The sequence below is a fragment of the Argentina anserina genome, chromosome 3, assembly GCF_933775445.1.
Source record: "Argentina anserina chromosome 3, drPotAnse1.1, whole genome shotgun sequence".
Lineage (NCBI taxonomy): Eukaryota > Viridiplantae > Streptophyta > Magnoliopsida > Rosales > Rosaceae > Argentina > Argentina anserina.
The window spans coordinates 1,752,501-1,777,671 of NC_065874.1; the positions used below are offsets into that span (position 1 = coordinate 1,752,501).

Genomic DNA, 25,171 nt, shown 5'->3' on the forward strand with positions numbered 1-25,171 from the left:
GTTCCGGTTCTGACTTCTGAGATTGGAGTTCTACATTTCATCGGGAAATATATAATGAAGAGAGAAGGGGCAACAATCTTGTGTTGCAAGTTGAGATTAAAACTTGCATTCGAATTCTCATCTGAAGTCAATGGCTTGAGGAGGAAGGAACGTGCTGGCGTTGACAATATGAAAATGATTTAGATTGTCCTTCTATATTTTGGAAATGAAAATTTTAATACAAATAATTAGGGGTGGACTTTCGAATCAATTGTTTGAGCAACTTTACTTCATCCGAGCTAGTTTTAGTTGTTCTAAAGTACGTTTGTGCCTTTTTTAAATGAGGAAAAAATTTTACTTCAATTCATCCGCAGCTGGAAAGTAAAGAAGCATTCTTTAATTTTATTTAGTTGATGTTGATCAATCTCTTGGATCATCATTAATTTATAAGCAAATCAAGACTACGGTAAGTTCTGATATCTAGCTAGGATATATATACTGTCATTGTAACGACCCCAAAATTTCGAGCCTAAAAACTCAAAATTCTAAAGTCGTTAAACACAAATAATCTCAAATAAACCGAAATCATTTAAGTGTAACAGCGGATCAATTCTGAGTTCTCAATACAACTCAGACAACCAATTATTACAACCCAAATTATAATCCATACACAAGATGGAAATGTAATAATTCTCACAAAACACTCACAAATCTCACAAATGAAAATACACAAATCCTCACACACGAATCCATGCTAAAATCTCACCACAAGTAGGATCCGAACGACTTCGAGCCTCTGTAGTCGTCACTCAACCTCCACTAATCAGCACCTGCAGAATTATCCCCTACACCATCGAATTGGTGCACCGGGATTGTAAACACAAACCCGGTAAGCTTATAGCTCGTATGAGTAAAATCAAAATACAGTTCGCATATCAATATATACGAAAGATCACAAAACAACAAATATAAATGCCCCCATGAGCCAATGGTCGGCCCATCTGGTTGACCCAAAGAAATATGAAATAAAAAGCTCATGAGGAAGTTAAGTAACCCTTCTGGTTACCCAATGCATTTATAATACGGGTACCAAGAACGCTGGTACACATCTGTTACCCCTCTCGTAATACACCGTTGATATTGGATAGCCACCCGCTACCCAACATCCAAAATACACCGAGTACCCATGAGCAGATAACCACCCGTTACCTCGCATGCAGTACTAAGGCAGACAGACTAGAGCTCTAACTGTATCGTAACTTTCGCCCGGCCAAAGGCTAGGTTCCGACTTGCCACACACGTACAATAATCTCACATCATATTGTACCAAAAATCACGTCCGAAGACAAATCACATTTTAACAACCTCAATGTTAAAAACACGTACAATAATCACACATCATATTGTACCACACATCACGTCCGAAGACAACTCACAATTTTATTACATTCTCCGTGATAAAATCATGTACAATAATCACTCATCATATTGTACGTTTTAAAACTTTCATGATATCACCACAATAAAAATCATAACAGTATACTATATAGCAAACTATATATATTCGTATTTATTACCATTTATACAATATATACATAGTCCACTATATCCTATACATGTCATAATTCATAAACACCTGAAGAATTACGTACAATATTCTCACATACTCATGCTCAATTTTCCGTCACCGAAATGACTATTTTTAATGAATTAATAACAGTACATAATTTAATGAACTATATATATATTATGTACCTATTACCATTATACTATATATATGTAGTCCACTAAATTATATACATGTTATAATTCATTTGATAAACACACTTGCAAAATGTTGAATCACCACGAGGGTAGATTCGTAAATTCAGTGAGATTTTACTCACCTTATCGACTCGAGCGTAAATCCTCAATTCCCGATGATAATTCCTTTCCTCGATTAATGATCACCTTAAAAGAATAAGAAAAGAATTTAGAATCGTTTCGTAAACCTTTAAATGCCAAAACAGTAATAAACGGTTACTGTTCAGCAATTTTGGTTTATACGAAGTTACTGTTCACTGTTCACTATTCACGGTTACTGTACAATACTCAATTAATACGTATTTCTGTACGTATAAATAATATATACGTATTTCTGTACGTATAAATAATATATACGTATTTCTGTACGTATAAATATTAATACGTATTTCTGTACGTATAAATATTAATTCGTATTTCTGTACGCATAAATATTAATACGTATTTCTGTACGTATAAATATTAATACGTATTTCTGTACGTATAAATATTAACACGTATTTCTGTACGTATAAATATTAATACGTATTTCTGTACGTATAAATATTAATACGTATTTCTGTACGTATAAATATTAATACGTATTTCTGTACGTATAAATATTAATACGTATTTCTGTACGTATACGTACGATTTAAATGTAAATACAAATTCAGTAAATAAAATTTACTAAATTACCCTTTTACAAAATTACTTTTTACATTTACTGAAAGTAATTTATATTTACATTTACCGAAGGTAAAATTTAATTACATTTACCGTAGTAAATAAAAATTACATTTACATTTACCGTACACAGTAAATTACCAAAATACCCCTTCAGTCAAAACTAATTACGCCGCCTCACACGGCGGCGCGTGAGGCACACGCGCCACCTCCGGCCGGCCGCGCGTGGGGCCCACGCGCCGAGGCTAACCACGGCGCGTATCACGCCACCGCCACCCCAAATCTCTCCTTTTCTTCTTCCTCCTCCCCCCCGCGGCCTCACGCCGCCTCATACGCCCTCCCACCAACCTCACGCGCCGCCTAAAGCGGCGGTAACCTCCCCTTTCATCTCTCCGTCCGATCTCCACCAAATCAACCCAAAACAATCAAAATCTCACAACCAATTCATCAATTTCATCGATTCTTACCTTTCTTGAAGCTAAGGACTCCGATTTGGCACCGGGAGTGGTCGAATCGCCGGTGATGCTTTGATTCCTCGGGGAGGACTTAAATCGCGGGGTTTTTTGCCCCTAAGTCGATTGCAGAGGCTCCAAGGCGAGGATAAGCGTCGTGGTGCTGTGCCCTCGCGTCGCCGAAGTGGCGCTCGGTGGCGATGAAGCTTACGGCCTCGGGTTGGAGTGTGGAGGCTGACGACGGCGCGAGGAGGTGCGTCGACCTCGGGGTTTGTAGAGCAGAGCCGTGCGACGCGATTGGGAGGTGCGGTGTTCGTCACGGCGGCCTGGATGGCGAGATCGCCGGCGCGGGAGAAGGATCGGGGAGAGAGGGAGTCGCGAGGAGAGAGAGAGAGAGAAAGGAGGCGGGCCGAAAGAGGGTTTTCCAATTATGGAAACCCTAATTCATAAATGCTCTATTTATACTAGTTTCCAAATCGGAAACTAACTTCCGACGTTAATAACCTTTACGTACGACGTCCGATTTGAATGTGTCACATACTCACGAACTCGTATCGACGAGCTCTACAACTTTCGTGAAGGAAGTTTTCACAACCGAGCGACGAAATAAAAGTCGATAAATTCGTTCGGAAACGTAACGTTTTCTTATTAAACGTTCTCGGAACGTTTCCGTTCCCGTTTCGTAACTTTTGCAAGCAATCATATTCGGTTTAAATCAAACTTCGCAACTTAATAGAATTTAATTCAATTCAAATAATGTTTGAAAACGAGGGTTATTACAGTCATGGTGAGAAGATTTTGCAATCAAATCTGTCGAAGCCTCGCTCTTTAGCAAGCATCATTTTTAGATTTTCCAAATGGTTTAGAGCGGTGATCGACATGGGCTTTGAATATCATGGCTCAGAAAAATGTCATTGAGAAGCAAATTATTCAAAACATTATACAAAGTTGTGAATACTTGGATATCAAGTTGGAAGCCACACAGAAACCTCACTTGGTAGTTTGGTGCCATGTTCTGTACAATCTTTAAAGCTAGGCTGTAACCGGCCAAACGTACATACACAAATGCATCAAGCAGTAATCAAGTACCTTACACATTTCAACATGCAAATAGTTTCTAATGATCTTGACAGAATAACAGTGCTTAATAATGATCATGTAAGTTATCAATTTCATGAAGATGATGGGTCCTTTGAGCTGGTAGGTGCAAGCTGTGAAGGAACATTAAAGAAGGTGCTGGACTTGATATAGGATGCTGGCTCGATCTGCCTCTATTTGTCCGGCGACCTACAAGCCATATATTATACCGTAACAGTTGGCTTACATTAATTAGACTCATAAATCTCTGCATAAGTTCATATTTTAGGGAAATAATTTCGACAAATAAACATGAATCAAGACATAAATTAATGTAGCTACCACCCATAGAAAAGAATGACGGACATAATCCATTCTTGCACCCTTGTTCTCCACCGTGCTTTCTATGTCGTTTTCACCTACGAAATTCGAACATGAGTTAGAATGGAAGAAACTTTAAACTCAAGAAGAAGAAAGGTTCACATTGTTAATTAAGTATTACACACGTGCACATATGCCGATTAGTGGTGAAACTAAACTCTCAACATACACGGTGTAAGTGGTTTTGTCTACTATACATACGATGCATGTTATACATCCAACATCTGACGGTTAATAATAGATATTATTTTTCTGACCTCACTCACAAAATAATGTTGATCGTCGAATATGAGATGTATAATAGAATTTTCTAGTGTAAGGAGGAGAAGATATCTCACAATTCCAAATGACATTAATTTCTATATCTCTTTCTTACCGGATCATACAATCTCAAGTCTTATCCATAATTCAAAAGAACTTTTCCATTCTCCAAAATGCATAAAGGTATTGTTACGTCGGGATTCCGGTGAAGGAATTGTGGCGAACTGATAAAGCTCTCTGATCACTTATAAATCACAAGCACACGACGTTACGAGGTGAAGACTGGGTTGGCAAGTCTTCAATGCTCCGATGTCTAAGTCAGCTACAAAAATAGACAAGTAGAGTTAGACAAGAGAAAATGTGTAAGTGCAAGTGTGGAGGCTTACCTTTTTGTGAAGAGAATATGCCTATTTCATTTACCTCTGTGTGTGATCAATAAGATTACCAAACTTTATGGGTTAATAATAACATTTTGAGCCTATTAAACTCTAAAGTATCGAGCAATCACGATATTTAATCATTTAAAGAGGGTGGTGTTAATAAAGGGGAAGTTGAAACCTTGAGGTAAAACCTCAGGAGAAGTGTATATGACCTCATTCCAAGACTCTTCTACCCCATATTCCTTCATCACCCATATTCTAAACTCGTGATATACAAGTAAAGAATTCCCGACCAACACCATTGAAGTAGATATCGTACTGAGGGGAGACGGACGACGACAGGGGATTAACGCCATTACCCTAAATTTCTCCTCCGCCATTACCCTCATACTCTGACCCCTTTAAATAGGCTACCCAGTGTAGAGTTTCGTTGAATAAGAACCCCGGCTTGCCTCGATGCGTAATATATATATATTCTCTCTCGCTAATATGATTGAGATCCGAATTGGTCCTCCATGACCCGGTTTGAGTGTAAACACATGAAGTGTCGTTTCATAATCAAATACTTTAGTTACTCGTATCACCTTGTAATCTTGGAATCATAGCTGATTCCTGCAAGAGCAACATATCTATCACCCTCATGGTGAGTACTTCCACCTTCGAGCTGGGGTAGCTGCTTGAATTCTCTAGTCAGAGGGTTCCATATAATGATGTTAATCATGTTATCATCTTCAATTTCTTGAAATTCTAAGCACACCAATCCATTGCAAGATCCATGGATCATAAACCAACCGGGATCAGAAAACTTTACCGGATAATCAAGCTCTGTGATTGCAATGCCACCATCTTCTTGCTTAGATATATATTACATCAGCTTCGAGAAACCCCCTCGTTCCTACGAGGAGGTTGAAGTGGTTGGTGTTGACTTTGCGGAGGTGATTCCGGAAAAAAGAGGATCGGAGATCAAAGCACGCCATGACTTGCAAACACAGCAAAATCGGAGTAGGGATTTGGCGGGTAGCCTTAACAGCTATGAAACATTGACACGGACACGAGTATCTGTATTAGACACAATACGATACGCGGACACGATAAATTAAAATTATTTTGGACACAGACACGTTGTGGACACGTCAATTAAATATTAATTTTAATATACATACCTATTAAAAAAATAATTTATATACAAAAAAATTTAAAATAATACATACGAACCAACTTTTTCAGCTTCGGTGATATTAGTAGCCGTTGGATGAGTGGATAGCTGATCCATCGCTCAATAGTTAGAGCCTCTTATTTCTTACTCGCTCGAACTCATGAGACTTATAGATCTAGGTTTTTTCTCCCCTCTCCCCCTCTTCAGAGATTATACTTCAAACATTGAGATCTATGGAAGATCTAGTTTTCTCCACTCATTCAAAATCAGTTGTTGATCTAACTCCTCTCTAGTACAAGGGGGCTCTGCGTTTTCTTTTGTTTTTGGCCATCTCTGTTGTTTGTGTTTTGAAGCAAGTTTTGATTTTTCTCTTTTGGGTTTGGTCAGTTTTATATATAATCAGATTAGTGAGGAGGCTTAATGGGAGCAATGGCTAATAGGAGTTTGGAGAAGTTGTCGTCTATTGATGCTCAGCTTCGGGCTCTGGTTCCAGGGAAACAAGCTTAGTGGATCAGTTTCTAGATATTCTCCAAGATTTCAGAGAAACAATTTGTTATATTTAATAGCATATTTGCGTGTCCATTGCGTATTTAAACTGTGTTCATATAAGATACGGCGTGTCTGGATTGTGTCAATACAAGATACGCGTATCCGAACGTATTTGTGTGTGTCCAAACGTATCTGTATCCGTGTCTGATGCGCGATACGTGACATTGGGCACGTATCCGTGCTACATAGCTTAACAATATCTCAACAATGACATCATCGTCGAAGTCAGGGCCGACAGTACTGTTGGTTTCGCGTCTGGGGGTTGAGGTTGACCTTCTCATGAGGAAAGATGATCGAACAAATGGCATGGGACAAGAGGTGAAGGTGCGGGGGTGCGAGGTGAGGTGGTGGCTAGATTTAAACTGGAGGCGTTGACATGGAAGGGAAGATGCGGGTGGTAACAGTGACGAAAACGGGGAGGTCGTCTATTTTTGCATGGGTTTCCAGATCGATGAGTGCCAGTGTTTTTTAGAAATGGGTTTGCATGGGTGTTTAATTTTGAAGATGTCTAATATACGTATTCACATGATGTGCCCTAAACAAATATGAACAATAACATCCTCTCATACAACAACAAAAGAATGACAATTTGACATCACCTATATTAATTATACCGTTTAGAAATAGATTAAGAAATTCTACTAAATGTGGTGAACCAAATGAAATAACCATTATATAGTTTACTATTGATCTGTTTCAAACAAATGTGATGAAGCACATACATGGAATATTATTTGGTAATTTTGAAACTTGGCAAGATGATATAACCAAAGTATTGACATATATTTGTAAAAAACTAAATCAAATATAAAGTATTAAAGTAAAAGCTAATTGATGGAATTCATTAAGTTTCCAAAATTGTGATGTGTTCTTAATTTCATAGTTTCATCCAATATCTCAACATGAATCCTATTTTTTGTAGACGTCAAATGGCCGGTGTCTATATAAATTTGTTTCAACGATTTGCAGTGAGTCGAACAACTTTGTGGATGTCTTAAAGGACCGATTCATGAGACTTTGGCTGAAATAGGATATTAGTGTTTCTTTTGCATTTGCTCAAAATTACATGTAAAGATGTCAAGTAAATTAGGTTGCCTGTCGGTCACAAGAATCGGATGAAGCGACATTAATTTTATGTTTCCTCTGCCATCTTTTGCAGCCTGTGAGGCTTCTGTGATCATAGGGTGCTTGTTCCTCTCCAGCTTGTTCCTAGCTAAATCTACTCACGTACACTTCATTTCCTAATTAATATTGGAGCTCATCGATCTTCGTTTTCGTAGTACATTTTCCTCATCATCAACCTCTCCAGTCAACCTATAGCTGTTTGGACTTAAGATCAGCAAAACAAGAATACAAGCTAGAAAACAAAATCTAGGCAAACAGACAATTGCTTATTAACCTCACAACACTAATGATCAATCAAATGAACTAGTATCTCCGTGCTTATACTACCACAAACGTCTTGCATCTCCAGGATAATGTGGACCAAGAACTAGAAATGCCCCTCCAGTACCGTAGAATCTGAGCCATTAAAACCGATCATATAACACCAGATGCATGCAAGATCCAGTGCACAGGCAATGCATCTTTCATGTCTCATTCATACATGAAGAGTCTGTCTGTATCCGAACCACCGCACTTTATTCCATTTCACTGATTGAATTCTCTGATGATCAAAAAGCCTGCACAAGCTAGAAATATAATCAGCATATCACTCAGGTGTGCTACCTTTTCCACCTTTTGAGCTCTTTGATCGCTATAGTACTTAGCAGCAAGCGATTCCCGGTCCGGGCAGGTTTTCCCTCTTCAGCTATGTTAGAAGGCAAAGCGGTGATCAATGAGACTGATATGCTTGAAACAATGCAGCAAGAAGCACTCCAATTAGCCGCGAAGGCTCTCGACATCTTTGATGTCACCGAACCTACTGAAATAGCTCAATTCATAAAGAAGGTTAATTACCTCCTCTTCTTCCTCACAATATAAATCCTCAAATATAAGACATGAGGGCGTATTTCAATTTGGTGCTTTGGTTTTTGGATGCAGGATTTCGATGAATCGTATGGAATTGGGTGGCAATGTATAGTGGGAACTGATTTTGGTTCGTTTGTGACACACAGCCAGGGTTGTTTTATCCACTTCTGCATAGGTAGCCTTGCATTCTTACTCTTCAGGGGTGCAACTAATCGAACCACCTCTGCGGAGCTGAACAGGATTCCAACATTAGAGGCTGTAAATGCATAAACTTTGCATCTTTTGATTTTCTGTTCAGTTGGCATCTTTCACGTTGACAAATAAATAATTGAAAGTTTGTGTTCCAAGTTATACATGTTAATTTTCACATTTTCAGCATCCATTTACAGTTTACTTGAGCCCCATAAATAATTTAAAAATAAGAAGCAAAGGCAGAACAGGATAGCCCGTAAGACATTGGCTTCAAATACTTGATAAATGATCAAGGGAACAGATTTATTTGGTAAGGACCTTTATGATATCCATTTTAATGAATCAAAGCACTTCCTACAGAAGCACAATCCAGAGGTACTCTGCGTCTCTGATAGGACTATAAAGAAACTTGGATGAATATACTACATTCAGCAAAATTGGGGACCTTGTAATCCCTACAGAATGTTGTTTTCTCAAAAAGCTGTACCGGTCAGACTTGTCGGGTTTCAACAAGAGGTAACTAAAATCCTAGTTCGACAAAAACCTGTTTATTGCGAAACTGCCGTAGATGTGTGAAAACCGTATATTCAAGACGAGTGTCTTCCTCAAACCTGACTAGAATCCCTTCCGAAAATGTGACATCTTAACCAGTCGGAAATGACCATTCCCCTGTTGCGCCAGCTTACTTGTTTGCTGAAATTTGGAAAAGAAATCAAGAGAAACATCAAAATCTTGCACATTTCAAATCAACCTAAAAGGATAAAAGAGGTCAGGGAGGTGGTTATATACCTGGCGTAAACAGAATACCAGAGCCACTGGGAGCTGTAGCCGATAGACACACCATCACCAGGAAGCACAGGGAGTTGTGCAGCTGTTTGCTCACCTCCCAAAGGAGCAAATTGTCCAAGATGCTTGTACCTTCAAAAAATAATCAATGGCATATTAGCACACTAGCTAGCCTGCACGACTTAAACTTATTGTAAAAAAAAAGCACAAATTTAACCTAGTTAAGTGCCGATTTAGGTATCAAAGATCCAAGGTCATTAATACAGGGATGAAATGCTTAGCTGGGTCACATCTAATTCCAAATGATGATTCTAGGAAAATAGAGACACGTGAGCAGGAGGAACGCAGAATGACTTGTACCTGAAGGGACGGAATCGATGACGACCTTCTCCCCGAAACCTGAGAGGACCTTCTGGATATTTCTCACACATTTCCATACGGTTGAAACAATTGGCAAGATAGACACCTTCTTGAGCTGCAACCTGATATTTCATTTGACAAAGCATATTAGATATACAGACTTTGGCATGCCTTAGCTAATAACCACATAATTTTGAATCCTCAATACCTGGGCTGTAGCTGGAAGCATTTTCATCTCGGAATCCACTTTAGAAAGAGCTAATTTGAAATCTTCAATGTTCAGCTCCGCTGTCTTAGTTGCACTGTCCCCCTTTGTTTCCTTCAGAAGATCAACAATATCACGCATATTCTTGTTCTTCAAATAAAGATCCACTTGAGGATATCTTTCACAAATGTCATTGATGACTTCTTTCCATTCCTGAACAGTAAGTGTTCCTGATTTGTCCTTGTCTGCCTTACTGAATATAGCAGAGATATCTTCCTGTAAAGACAATAGGTATCGAAATTAGTGATACGTCTAATCAAAGGAACATTCCAATGTGATTGATAACGCTTGGATTTAATAGTAACTTCTAAAAGCAAATCAAAGAACTAGATGCATTGTACTATATGAAAACCTGGACACATCACAGCTTTCAGCAAACTTTTGCCATATTTTCACGTTATGACCTCTATGTCTCTGAACTGATTCTGGTTGACTACTCACACTAGTTATCCTCAAACGGAAAACCAGGAGTCTAGGACAGTGCTAATATATATTTTCCAGAAACCTTGGTATGATACTTTAAATCGACAAGTTACAAGGGCAGCTACCTGAACTTTTCGCTGATTGATTGTGGCACAATCACCAAGTGCATAGATTTTGTCACATCCCTCCACACGTAACCATTCATCAGTTGCTAGAACACGTCTATTAGCCTGTTCCAAGGTTTTTAATTAGTTATTAATATTGTAAATTTCAGGACAAAATGCAATAATGGGATTGGAGATGTGTCAATACCTGACCAATTTGATTCATGAAATCCCTTATAAAAGGGCGTGATCCAATACCAGTTGACCAGAGAGCCATTCCATATGGCATGGTTGAAATGTTTCCAGTTTTCATTTCTTTGGTGGTGATTTGTTTATCATCTATTTTAGTAACCATTGATCCAGTTTTTACATCAATACCCTCTCTGCGAAATTTGGCCTCAGCAAACTCTGTGATTCTTTTATCAAACCTGCAGATTACATGAAAGAACTTGAATGAGTAAACTTCTGTGGTAAAGACAAAGTAATTACAAGTAATCAACTTAGGAGATTCAAAGTCAGAATCTGTACTTACATACTCAGAATGTGATTTCCAGCCTCAAGAAGTGTTATTTTAACTTTATCTTTGACCTCAGGATATAGTTTGCCTAAATCCTCATTCACATAATCATGAAGTTCGGCAGCAAACTCTACGCCAGTTGGGCCACCCCCAACAACGGCAAAATGAAGAATTCTCTCCTTCTCCTCATCACTGACAGTCGGCAGGCTGGCCTTTTCGAAGCATTCAACAACAGTTTTTCGTATCTTCTGAGCATCTTCCACTTCCTGCAAAAGTAAGAATCTCAAGATGAGTCAGTAACGAAGATCCATGCATTCCCATCACCTGAGAAACTTCATTTCAGGAGAGAGAATTCTAGAGCATTGCAAGAAACAAATATAAAAGGGGACTGAGGCATTACCTTCAAGAAATGGCAGTTCTCCATCACACCAGGAGTATTGAAGGTATTAACACTGGCTCCGACAGATATTACAAGGTAGTCGTAGTCCACAACAAATTCTTTAACCCCGTCCTGTAGTTTAGACCGGCAATAGATTTTCTTCTCTTTTGCATCAATCTTGAGACACTCGGCTTCAGTGAATTGAAAGCCAATCTTTTTCTGCACAAAGGACGAAAAAAAGAAGAAGTTGAATGACAAGTTATTGAATAGTGGAGCAAAGTGGCATTGTAGTTTGCAACCATAAACATTAATAGAGTATGAATACAATTCACAGGTTATGAGCCGCATTCCAGCTAAGTCTATTCAGATTACAAATTAATCACTAGTATTCAATTCCGACAATTTAAAGAAATAAGCAAAACCAGAAAGCAGCAACAGTCTTACCTTTCGAACCATGTTACGAATTGGTTCAATGATGCTCCGAGGCTCAACCGTACCACAGGTAACACTCGGCAGTAGAGGGGTGAACGTAAAGTAATTACGAGGAGATACAACATGAACATCATATGAAGGATTCTTCAGATTCCTTAAGAAAGATGTTCCAGCCCACCCTGTCCCAAGTATAACCACCTTCTTTCTTTCTGCACCAGGTGCACTGCTGACCAGGTAGTCTGAGTTTGCCTGAGCATAGGCTACATAGCCACCACCACTGCCGAAATATAATCATGACACACGTCACACATATATTAAATCAATATTCAAATAGCAAAATGAGGGTAATGCAATTGTAGAGAACTCTGTTACAGAACAACTCTATATCACACATCGATTTTTGTCCATAAATCATTACTACTCTTCATCACATATCGATTTTCCTCTATCGATTCCATAATCATTCCAATTCCTTACCTTCAGAATACACAAGTAATGTTCTAAAAGAAACTGATCGAGTATGAAATCAATCTAATAGATCTGAATGATCTGACAATTTCATAGATTTCCGACAAAATAGGAAGAAAATAAACCACAGCATGAGTTATACAGCAAATTAACCTTCCTTGCCAAAACTTACCAATTACGTCATCAGATCACAAAATTCAAAAGTATACCAAATTTCCTCGATCCATCACCCCAAAATATCTAATTGATTCCAAAAACTTCCAAAAAAATTGGAACAAAAAATCGAAAAGAGCTACACTACAAAAACAGAATCACATACAGTATATTACCGCAAAGCAAAGACACTAGTAAAACTACAGGTTCATCAAAATTTCGAGTTCGAGCTGTAATTTTCTACAGAGATCCAAAGTCTTCCAGAGACTTCCAACAAAATCGGAGATTAAAACAAAAAACAGAGCACCTAATTTTCCGCATGAAAATACGCACTATATTACAATAGTCAAAAAAACAAAACTCCGCCTTATTTTATTGCAATCAACAATGTCACAACCGCTGTAAAACAAAATTAACAGACCGAAACCGAACGCGAGAGAGAAAGAGAGGAGTAGTACCCGACGGCGACGACGAGTAGAATCTTCGAGAGATTAGGATAGATACGGAAAGGTGCAGCAACCTTCTGGAGGATCCCGTTCATCTTTCCCGGCGGATCAGATCTGCACCGCGAAAATGACCGGAAGAAAAAAAACAAGAGGCGGCGAGAAAGCGAAGAGAGATAGAGAGGAGCGGCGGTTATGTAAGAATGGGGAAGCGGTTTGCGTTGTATAAAGGAGAAGAATGGAAGAAAAAGGAAAGAAGGGGGGATTTATATGAGGAAGGAAAGAGAGAATCCCAAGAGATTGGAGTTGGCGGTGAATAGAGGGAGGCGTGGTTTGTGTGAAGCTTCCAGCTTTTCCTCTCTCTCTCTCTCGACTTGGCGCGCAAGCAAATTTCGGCACGTGTGGGAGAGAATATTCCGAGCGCTTCCGACCTTGGGAGTTGACACGTAGGCGGGGAGGTGGGGTCGGGGAGGGAGGCGAGGGTTGCGTGAGAAAAAGCACGCGGGTTGATGGGGAATATTTTATTGGGTGTGGTGGCGATTTGGTCAAGGAAAAGGAAAAAGGGAGAAGGTGGGCTTCATCACGGGCCACGTGGTTTGGAGAGGAGAAGTGAAGGAAAGTCTAGCTGTCAGCATTGTGCGCCGTCCGTTGTTCTGACCAGAACCCTAAATCGTGGGAGTGTTGCCGTCTTGGTTAATTCTTTTTTTTTTTGTATATAGACTCTAGGGAAATCGCCATTTTTCGACCTGTTTTTAAAAACCTACCCAATTTGAAAATAAAATTTATAAATATGCTGAGAATTAATAACTTGTATTTACACAAAATGTGTTGGAATTGTGTGGCTCGACATGGAAAAGTATATAGTAATAAGGTATATATAATAAGGGTGTTTACTGTTTAGATATTTTGAAATGAAATTTCATATGTATTTAAGTAAAATTATAATCACCGGGACGCTCAGACGTAGCGATACACAAAAAGTTTGTTCTATGGAAAAAACTTATGACCAAAATTGGAAATATAGAACTAGATGGTTAACTCGCATTAATGTTCATTTTTCATTTCTTCGCATCATGTACTTGTGAGAAACATTGATTGTGGAAATTATGAATCTATATTGACCATAATTAAAATTGTACACAGTATCTATTGTTGCAGAGAATGAGGAAAGTCATATTCACAGCTTTGTATTGTGGAATGGAATAAGCACTTTGCTTAAAAGTCTATGAAAATATTTTGCAAATTTTGTGTTTCAATTATGGTTAACCTTGGGCGATCTGGTCAAGGAAAGAAATAGCCACCTTCATAATATGTAGCACATGCCACATTATTTGGCGAAGAAGAAAGGCATCGATCAGCTGTGCATTGACGATGATGAACCAAAGAATGACCAAACTACTACCCAAAATAATGGGACGTTTTTTTTCCTAATAATATTTGTATACAAGAATAGGATCTTCAAGGGGGTTAACAACTAATTAACATGCACCTATACACTTGATTTGACAAACATACTTTTCAGCTTTCAAGACGTCGAACATTGACCTATAATATCTATTATGTTACAAACTATTAAGTAATTAACAGTTTCTTACAAAACAATTATGAGGAAGTTTGTAACCAATAAACTTCTATTGCGCGCTCAAGAATTTATCAGGCTTAATGATTTAGGACGTCAACTTTGTTAGTTCTATGTATAATGATTTTTTTTTTAGCCTAATGAGTTCGACAAGTTTAGAATTTAATATGGCTATAATTAATAAGGCACAATATATCAAATAATATAATTTATTGTCCAACTCATTAGGAGTGCTCTTTCCACTTATATTGAAAACTCACATTAGGACAATGTACGAGTATACATTCACATTTGATACTTGAAATTAGGTGATTCTGTGATAAGTATAGTGTTAAAAAGCTAAAACGAACCTTGTAAATGTACAAATTCAATGTTACTCATCATTCATATATATTTCAGTATGATTTAAGTTACAACCATACATCGGTCACTACAGTCTTGAATGACCCCAACTCTCCAACAGCTTGTTTGTTATTAAAACCTGGCTTGAAAAGAAGCTATGGAACCATTACTGCGCATGCATTATAAGTCAGCCCATCGCAAAGCCCACTATGTATATGAACATCAACGCTCAAACATGCAGATGACATTTTTTTTTGAAAGGGGTTTTGAACTCAACTTAGTTGGGAGGCTCGGTCACACGAATGGTTCCATTTATTGAAATAGTAATGAATTTTTGCAACCGGGGGCATATAACCTGAATTCGTGTTACATAAGCAAACTCACACATATCCTCGTAGAGAACATCTTGAATAATAGCGGGAGTTTTTCTAACCAACAATCATCAAAATAAGACACATAAACAAGATGAGCTAGTCTATCCATGCAGAAGACTTTTTAAGGAGAAGAGAACAAACAAAGAGTTGACTAGTTAAGATTTCACCCACAGGATATAGTTAAGAATATTCTGCAGAATTTAGGACCTCATGCCCGCTAGAAACATCAGCATCCGAGAGTCCTATAAACAATTGACAGAGCTACGGCGGCTATGAATATCTATGCCTCTATGGCATTACTATATGAACTTGTTTAATTAATTAGCTTAAATGTGGATCTAACTCTAAACCAGCCCTGCATTATTAAATGGCTTGTTTGTTTAATCCCTGAGATTCGAAAAGCCAACCATAATCGACAGCACGTCTGTAAGAGATCAAGATCGAGAGCTCGCGTCCAAATTAGTGCCAGACGATCGTACTTCTGATGAGAAGTTCGATCTCCGGCCAACATGTATGTATGCTTGTCTATTTTGAGCTAAGCAAGTACGAGAGATAAGAGCTAGTGGTAAAGTTAAAGAAACCCAGACAACGAGCTCTCCTATCATATACAGAGAGCACATTAATTAGGTACGTACGCCGGTGCTCGAGTTCTTAGAGTGCTACACATGGATGGGGTCATCTTAATTTATCGAGAGCTACTGCCAAGTTCGATCGAACTGGAGCAAATATATAAGCTCATTTGCACTGTTGGTACGTATTTTGATGAGAAGATCGATAGCTAGATACCAATCTCAAATGATAGCTAGATATCATTTATACGTATGTCTATATTTGATGAGTATTTCAAACATGGTAGGCCAATTTCGACGTGTTTAGGCAACAGTCAAATTAATGATCTGGGGTGACCCTTCCGGTGATAATTTCCATTATTGATGATTGATAGACAAACTGAGCTAACAAATATCAAGGTCTAAACATTATTGTTTCAATCGAGATATTTAACTTTGGATCATGCGTGCAATGTGCAATGTGGTAATGAATTATATGAAAATTGCATTTTAGTATAAATAAAGTTCAGTTGTACTATTTCCGATTGTATATTTGGATAGTGTGATTCTCATTCTTTCGACCTCTAGTAAATGTATACAAATTTTGAACATTCATTGTTTAGAAGTGAGTATTTCTTATATAGAGATGAAGTTTTGAATGATTTAAAGAAAATTTACACAGTTCATACTCGACGAGATAACCTCTTGTATCAAAAACACAAACTTTTAAATATAATATTGAGCTATAAAGTCGTACATCTCTAAGATCATATTGGTAACAAATAAAGCTTCCATACCTAGTTTTCTAATGTAGAGATCATATTGGTAACAAATAAAGCTTTCGTACCTAGTTTTCTAATGTAAAGTAACCATCCTTTCTTGCATCAAATCTTTGTCCATTCCAAATTTCCAATCGTCGTGACTTGTCTCGTCTTTTTTTCTTATCAAATACTCTTTGAAGTTTGAACCAATTGTTACAATTTTCCTACCGTAATAGACTCCACTTTGTCTCTAATGCTCCAAATCAAAGTCATTGGTCATATCATCATAAAATGAAGAGAATGGTGCACAATAGACATTGCGAACAAACATTTAAACCTTCAATATGTACTTGAACATGGGTTTAATACAACGATAAACCATTCAATACAAACATTCAAATTCAAAATCCCAAAACGCTCTATTCTTCAAAATCCCAAAACCATTATGGATCAATCCATTAATTAATCCCACATTAACTGAATCTAACCTCACCGGGAAACATCCACTTCTCGCCGCCAAACTCATTGCTTCTCGTCGGAGATATATCAATCTCTATCAAGTTCTCTTCCTCAACTTGGATTCTTAAACCTGACCTCTTATTACCATCCAAAGCAATCTCAATCAGCCCTTCTCTGTCATCCTCTTCCCACTTGTAGCACATGTTTTCCGGTGAGTCCCAAGCTCCGCTCATCGAAAAGTCACCGTCGGAGGAAGTATCTGAATCCGACTCCGGGTAATACAAAGACAACGAAGGTTGGCTTCCGAGACTCAGGACTTGGTTTTCGTGTTCTTCACGCTGTTCCTTCTCATCTGGATCCACCTCATCTTCTTCACCTTCATATTCTTCATAGATGACCTCTAATGGCGCCTTCACATTCCACTCAACGAAGTAGTCATCAAAACAGGAGTGCTGATCAAAACCAATCTCCCTTTCCTCTGTTTCAAATCGATACGTGACAAAGCTGTGATCTTCTTCTTGTACAACTTTTGCACTTTGTTCAGGTTCATGAACGACTTCAAGACTATCATTTGGTTCATCATTCTCTGTTGTGATTTCCAAATCAGAAGGCCTTTTCTTTTCTTTGAGACCATCATCTTCAAAATTCTGACTTGCACCAAGTCGAAGAAGAGTGATCAAGATTATTCCGGTTATGATCAGCACCGGCGAGAAAACAATGCTCAAGAAATGGTGCGGGAAGTAAAGGAGGATCAGAGCGTAGAGAGTGACAATGCTTGAAAACAGAGGGTTTGTAGAAATCGAACCCCAGAAGCATTTCATTGTTTCAGCAAAAACCGAACCCGAACAAGAATTCAAATCCCAAATGAGACTCCCAGTTCGTACCATGAAAAGCTAAACCAATTCCCATGCAAATATCAAAGCCAGTGGCACTGAGGAAAGAAAGCTTGGAATGAATGGGATCAAAGAGAACTAGAGAAGGATAAAGATGTATGAGTGGGCAAAGATTCAAGGAAGGATTGGGTTGTGGGGTTTTGGAGGGCTTTTTAAAGCCTTTTGGGGTGCGTGGGAACAAGGCTTGGAATATTATTGTTAAGAAGAGGAGGGAACGGTGGTGGGTGCCATGGTGGTGGTGGTGGTCTGTGACTGTGGTGGGCAATTACCAAGGTGACGTTTGCCCCATAAAATCTACAAATCAACCTTAAAAGATGTTTATTTAGGTGCATTCATGAATTTAATCTCCATCACTGCGTCACCAATCACCTCGTAAACTCAAGAGCAGACCACCAGGACCAAAAGTCCTTCAGTCATCGGAAATGTAAGCCAGCCCTGAGTCCTCTAGGTTCAATCAAATCGATCAGAAAGATGGAAAGGATTCATGTCTCCTCTAAACTTCAACCTCTACGAATAGTACTATCGAAACTTATTCAGGGCACCAAGACTCATTAAACTGTTATTAGCATATTTTATCCAAAAGCGTATGTCTTACGTAAGAATCTCTTTTTTAAAAAGAAATATAAAAGAGGTAATCATTTCAATTTGAACATTTTGACCTAATTATAATGCAATCTATCAATTTGGGTACAATGAGAAGAGAAGGGATAGTGCAAATGCAAATGAAAGGTCACATTTTGCAATGAGGACGGTAGCATAAACGTAGAGCTCATCTGGACCAATTTAAAGGATTTATAGCTTTGGCCTTCCACTTTGCTTACCATACATGTGCTAATAGTGCTATTCGCAAAGTTAATGTGTACCCCAGAAAATGGCTTCACATACTGAAAAGCGTGGAGGAAAAAGAGAGCAACTACAAAGGAAATGCAGATTTTTTCTATACCTTCCTGGTTTGGTTTGAACTGAAAGGTGTAGAAGCACTCTTCTTCTCTTGTTCCCTTACCAATGAGTCAATTATAATAGCTGCTTCTCTGGACTCTGGGTCTACCACAACTACTAAATCTAACTTGACTTACAAGGAAATAATTCAGAATTATGATTGGATGTGAAAGAGCAACAAATATCAATGGAAGAGGACCTTCTGAGCCTCTATGAATGTATGGGTTAATGTTCATGTGATTAATGTTCGATCTCACTACCATAATTCATGGATCATAGATACCAGTTGTTACGAATAATTGAATAAATGCAAGTTCCTGATATGATGAAGTGAAATGTAAGCGTTGACATGAAAGGTGAAGGCCAAACAACTAATTAGAGAGGGACTAGTTACCGGTTTATTGCTGGAGTTAGAGAGTAGTCCTTTGATCATCGTTAGCAAGACACAGCGAAATAACTTGTGGAGGTCCAGGATCACCTATAATGTCACATTGTTAAAGATATTAGATTCTTAGAACAGAGCAGTTGTGCAAGACTCAAACTACATGAGATAGGTTCATTGCATGATATTTTTTCCGGCGTCACTTCTATATCAAGTTATCAACAATCCAAAAGGGAAAGGATGTAAAGGAAGAAGAAAATGAAATGACATAGGAGCTGCTTCTAGATAGGAAACCGTGCTATAAAGGCAAAGTTGATGGGGTTTGTAAGTTATGGCAGACAACGAATCGAACCAAACAATGGACAATCCATTTGCTGAAACTAAAAAGCCGAATGGCTGATGAAGAAACTTTAGGAAGGGTCATCACATGGTTTTGGGACCCTTCAATAAGAAAACCAAGGACCAAATGCAGCATAACTAGCACTCATAACATGGTTGATTAGTTAACTTGAGTGATCAAAGATGAGTCATGTATCAGAAAAGTCGGAAAATGAACCAAATGCCATCTTATACATAGCACCAGTTTGAATTAGGTACAAATGGTCCATGTCAGTCCTTGCTCTCTTATACTATCCTACAATATTTCCTATCTGAAAAGCAAAGGAGAGAGGATCATACTGTCTCATTTAGCATCTCATGAACTCATTTACAATGGGCAGCCACAGTTCATGACATCTGGTATTCATTTACAATGGGCATACGCAGCAGGATAAGGTGTATTCACAGGAAAGCTTCCAGGTTGAGGTCTGGGAGGCAGAGTTCCATATGGTAAACCTGAATTGGGGGCATTGCTGGTGAATGAAGCCACTGCACCTCCTACTAGAGAGGGTTGAACCGCCTGACTAGGATAAGGGTTCGTGGCATAACCAACCTGCTCCATAACTGTTGAAAGAGGATGTGTTCCACTTGTAGGAGTGGCATTATAAGCGCTAGAGTAGCCAAGATAAGTTCCTTGAGGGGTAACTGCCCTAGGTAAAGATGGAGCCTGATTGCCTTGATATGAACCTGTAGTCCCAACTGGCACAGCTCCCTGCTGGATCTGATATGAATTAACCTGAGAATTAACATAACACACCCCTCATTAAACTGACACATTTTTTGTTACCCTGCTCCAGGGAAGAATTACCAAATACAAAAGAATCAACTCACTTATCCAGATGTTGGAGAAAAAGATAATGAGAGTATTCCAATTCCAGATGTTGACTGCATAAGACGTGACAACATGAGTTACTATATCACACACAGATAATCTGTATAAAAAAATCAAGCTTGATTTCTTATATCCAGAGAAGGATATATAGATATTAACCTGTTGAAGCCCCTTGATATTGCGGTGAAGGAGTAGGATATGGCCCCACAGGACTCGCCCCATAACTTGGTGAACAAGAATAAGACTGGACGGAGCTTCCACAAGTATATGGCGGTGTTAGTCAAACTCAAATTAGATTTACGTGCAAGTTCCTGCTTCATCTCATCCAAATGTCTTTGTGATTCTTCTTGTTGAGTTCTACAAACAGGACCTTATTGAAGAAGACACAACTTAGACATTGGCCGCATAGGAAAAGCAATAATAGTTTCAAGTTGGTGACTAACTCACCTCATCGAAAAGCTCCTCTGAACGAGGCATATCCCTGCTTACAGGTAATACATAATTGGCTGCCAGAAAGATAGAGCATGTCTCAGTAAAAGCACAGATATAAAGCTCATAAAAACACAATTGGGGGAAAAAAAACAACTTTACCTGACATGTCAATTCACTGCATCAGCAGGTACCTCCTTCCCCATTTCACTGAATCTCTTCATAGAACGAGCCTTCACCTCTTCAGGGGTTGGAAACACCACAACATCAATCTGTTAAAAAGAAAAGCACGCAAATGTTAAGTATCTAGACCAAATAATATGAACCCCAACAGCCGGTCCCATAACCAAATTCCCATCCTCAACAGCACACTCCCAAGCCCTGAACCCCTCTTCCGGCACCAATCCATCTTCGACACCAAACATCATCTCCACCCCAACATTCTTCAACAAAACATGAGGAAACACCCCACATTCCCATCCCAACTTCCTCGCTTCGCCCTCCGCCGCCCCAACACCCAATCCACCGGCATCAAACCTCACCGCCGTACCAAAACTCCTCCCGTTCTCCGGAAATCCAATCGAAGCCAACGGCTTCTCCTCAAGATTCACAGCACAAGCAATCACATCCCCATGCCCAAACCGACTCATTCAGTTTGGGCTTTTTGTAACGTTGAGTTGTAGTAGTGGGCTTATGAAGATCTGGCGGCTTTGTTTATTACAAAATTAAAGGATGCCACAAGATTAAAGGATGGTGGAAACGCTACTTTAAAGTAAGGGTCCGCAATGAGCCGGACCGGGCCTACTATTGTTGGGCTCGGGCTGGGCCGGGGTTTTACGATTTTTTACTTTTCAGGTCGGGCCGGGCTTACCGATAAAATCGAGGCCCACGGTTCCGAGTCTTACGGGTTTTTCCGAGCCGGGCCGGGTTTTTTGAACGGGCCCGACTGAGCCTATTATTTTATGTGTAATGTATGTTTTTTATTAAAAATAAAGAAAAAATAAGATATAATAATTATTTAACTAAATATAGTACGAAAGATAATAATTTAACTAATTAACATATAAAACAAATAAATACATATAAAATTATTAATTTTAAAAATGAATGGACTTTGGACGGGCTTTTGATCGAGCTTGAACGGGCCGGGCCTTTGAATCTTCGGTCTCTACCCGGCCTTATACCCATAGAGTCGGGCTTTGACTGGACTTTGACCGAGCCGGGCTACCCACGGTCAAATGATGACCCTTACTTTAAAGTGCTTTGAATTCTTAAAGGGAAGACTGAAAGTGAGGATGAACCTCGTATTAACACTCAATTGTTCAATCTTTTAAACTTTGTGGAAAGAATGACAAAATTTAGAGGGAAGTAGGTAACAAATTCTTAGAGCGAAGTAATATTTATTCGTTTTTACTTCTTTTCTGAACTTGGATGCTTAAAGTTTTGAAAATGCATACCAAATTTTAGACTAGATTTCAAGCGAAAGAACGTTACAAATGAGCCTACCAGAAACTAGATAGGTAGATACCCTAATACCTAATTTAACAGCTGAAATTTAGCTAAAGATGATAACTGCTCTTGGAGTCTTGGATATTGAGGAAAGTAACAATGTTTGCTCTCAATAAAATCTTCCAATTGATCTTGTCCCAACAAATTTCTTCATACTGTCATTAATGACTTTCAAACATTTTGTAACTGAAGCCTATCTTTCCCAGTTTTCACTCAATTAAGATCTTCTAATTGATATTACTCCATATTTTCTTCACAAGGTCACTAATAAATTTAAGCATTGTGAATTGCTGCTGCATAGTTATTATGACTTTCCTAAGCCTAAAAACACACATGAATCACATGATGATCAAATGAATCAAACCCACGAGAATCAGTAACCAAATGAAACACTCAGAACAAAAGAAACATGATTGAACTTTTATCGATTAAGACTCATAAATTACAGCACAAAGTCTACATCCCTCATACTATTCTCAGTTGGAAGGGTTCAAAGAGCATAAGAATCAGTTAAACCAATTAGAATAAGAAACATCTATAGTTCTATACACAGGAAACAGAATAGAGCAAACTGCACTGAAGCATTCTTGGAATATTATGAAGTAAAGCTCATAGAACCAAGTCTGCAACTTTCATTCTCTCAGTGGGAAGGCTCAAACTTAAAGATCAATATGAATCAAACCCATAAACATCAGTAACCACATGAATATACATAAAATAGAAGAGAACAATTGCACAGAAACATAATTGAAATTGAAATTTTATTAATTAAAGCTCATAAGTCACAGAACCAAGTCTCTACATCCTTATTCTCAGTGGGAAGGGATCAAAGATTGAAGCCCTTAAATAAACAACTAGTAAAGTATCTTTCTTTCTCTCTTCCTTTCTTTCTAACACATGTACAGAAATAGGAACACAAGCAAGTTTTGATCTTCAATGATCGAATTTGAAGAAGCTGCTAGGTACCACTTTCTCCATATGTACACAGACCAATCAAAATCAGAAAAACAGGACATTTCTATATACAAAAACCCCTGATTGCTCTCACTCATCATCTTCATCCATGAAAAGCCCTCTTCTCATTCCCTCATCCAATGAATCCAATAAGTTAACCGAAATCTCATTCAGCTTCTTCCTGCTCGGCAGCGCCCTATGCAGCCTCTTCTGCTTCGGAGCATTCGGAGCTTCAATCTCATCCAAATCCTCATTCCACTCCGAAAAATCAATCTTGGTTCGGAAAGCCCGAATCTTTCTAGGTGTGCTATATGCAAAATGCCACTGTTTCGCAATAATAGTCTGCAACATCAATAAAAACCATATCAAAATCAATCCCAAATTAACCTAAACAGAACAAAATCCACCAACAAAGTAGTCCATACATACTTACCGCTTCTCTAATCGCCTTAGACACATGGAAAAGCTGCTTAAGATCCTCATGATCAACTCCACACAGAATCTTAATCTGCAAAAATAGAAACAGAATATTCGAATCAGTATCACTTAATTCGATTCTAAACTGGATTAACAAGACCCAACCTAGAACGCTTAATCCTACTCACCAGAATCTCCCGAGGCAGAGCTTCTAGTTTAGGCACACCATCCTCAAAATCAATATTGAAATCGAAACACGCGCTCCTCTGCCTCTTCAACGGAGTCTTGGGGCTACCCAACTCAACAATCTCAACCCTTTTCCTCCCCAAAGCTCGAACAAACCCTTCACCGACCGCGCCGCCGAATGAAACGCTGCGTTTGAGTGAGTCACTCCGGCACTTCTTCCCCAAAGCCATAGTCAAAAATATGGAGATAGATAGAAAACCCTGAAACTCAAACTATACTCGAGATTACGCACTAGATTTCGCTTCTATGTTTTGTGTTTGTGTTGAAATAATTGGAAAAACACAGAAGAGAGGGATGGGGATTTATATACGAGAGCGAGAAAATATAGGGGGGCTTTTTCTCCTAGAAAACTGTGCAAAGTAGAACGCGGAAATTTGGAGTCTCACCCCGAAATTTCTGTGAAGAAAAAATGTCGGGTCCCTCCTTGTAATTTACAGCAGTTAAAATATTGGGGGGCGAGGAGGGAAAACTAGCCGTTTGAACCTTGGCACGTGCTTAAATACCAGCGCACGTGTGGGGCAGCCGTGACGTGGATGATATGGTCGGTTTGAGCCGGCCTGTGGGAGATTGGTAGGGTGACGGTGGACGAGGTGGTGAGATGGAGACACGTGGAGGGAGGGAGAAATGGACGGTGGGGATTTGGCGGTGGAGCATTGTTTGACTGAAGATTCCAGAGTTGTGTTCTGACGGCTGTCGTAGTAGCAGCCATCGGGTTGGACTACACGTCAATACCGTGGGACGTGTTTCTAGATTAGGCTCGAAAAGCTTATCAGTTATTATTTTAAAAATATTTTTTTTACTTTTTACTCTTGTTTTTTACAGTGAATATTTTTAGGGAAGAAAAATTATGGGTTGTAAATTTAATTTTCATACCAAAAGTAAAACGTAACCTACACGAGCAGGAGTGCCTTCCATTTTAGGATTCTAAGCCC

At 38.8% G+C, this 25,171-nt stretch overlaps 5 protein-coding genes and 2 pseudogenes across 5 annotated transcripts; 1 reads left to right on the forward strand and 6 right to left on the reverse strand.

Annotated features, from left to right (window-relative positions):
* Window positions 1-5,136: 5,136 nt before the first annotated feature.
* LOC126789593 (F-box protein CPR1-like) lies at window positions 5,137-9,386 on the reverse strand (annotated as a pseudogene).
* On the forward strand, window positions 7,765-9,332 carry LOC126786478 (dynein light chain 1, cytoplasmic-like). Its single transcript, XM_050512312.1, has 2 exons — window positions 7,765-8,654; window positions 8,748-9,332. Exons 1-2 carry the CDS (start codon window positions 8,517-8,519, stop codon window positions 8,943-8,945), a joined length of 336 nt encoding a protein of 111 aa, XP_050368269.1. The 5' UTR covers window positions 7,765-8,516; the 3' UTR covers window positions 8,946-9,332.
* On the reverse strand, window positions 9,164-13,416 carry LOC126786463 (external alternative NAD(P)H-ubiquinone oxidoreductase B2, mitochondrial). Its single transcript, XM_050512296.1, has 10 exons — window positions 13,213-13,416; window positions 12,146-12,410; window positions 11,723-11,920; window positions 11,338-11,588; window positions 11,014-11,233; window positions 10,827-10,931; window positions 10,222-10,494; window positions 10,014-10,135; window positions 9,657-9,785; window positions 9,164-9,560 (listed from the first exon to the last, which is right to left on the reverse strand). Exons 1-10 carry the CDS (start codon window positions 13,293-13,295, stop codon window positions 9,473-9,475), a joined length of 1,734 nt encoding a protein of 577 aa, XP_050368253.1. The 5' UTR covers window positions 13,296-13,416; the 3' UTR covers window positions 9,164-9,472.
* A 3,806-nt stretch (window positions 13,417-17,222) lies between these two features.
* On the reverse strand, window positions 17,223-18,191 carry LOC126788744 (uncharacterized). Its single transcript, XM_050514759.1, has one exon. The coding sequence runs from the start codon at window positions 18,145-18,147 to the stop codon at window positions 17,275-17,277; it is 873 nt and encodes a 290-aa protein (XP_050370716.1). The 5' UTR covers window positions 18,148-18,191; the 3' UTR covers window positions 17,223-17,274.
* Window positions 18,192-20,463: 2,272 nt separating this feature from the next.
* On the reverse strand, window positions 20,464-21,390 carry LOC126788755 (uncharacterized; annotated as a pseudogene).
* Window positions 21,376-21,763, reverse strand: LOC126789597 (uncharacterized). The gene has a single exon (XM_050515798.1). It carries the CDS (start codon window positions 21,761-21,763, stop codon window positions 21,389-21,391), a length of 375 nt encoding a protein of 124 aa, XP_050371755.1. The 3' UTR covers window positions 21,376-21,388.
* A 1,603-nt stretch (window positions 21,764-23,366) lies between these two features.
* LOC126788410 (F-box protein SKIP27-like) lies at window positions 23,367-24,495 on the reverse strand. Its single transcript, XM_050514400.1, has 3 exons — window positions 24,182-24,495; window positions 24,010-24,084; window positions 23,367-23,918 (listed from the first exon to the last, which is right to left on the reverse strand). The coding sequence occupies exons 1-3, from the start codon at window positions 24,407-24,409 to the stop codon at window positions 23,667-23,669; spliced, it is 555 nt and encodes a 184-aa protein (XP_050370357.1). The 5' UTR covers window positions 24,410-24,495; the 3' UTR covers window positions 23,367-23,666.
* Between the last annotated feature and the right edge of the window lie 676 nt (window positions 24,496-25,171).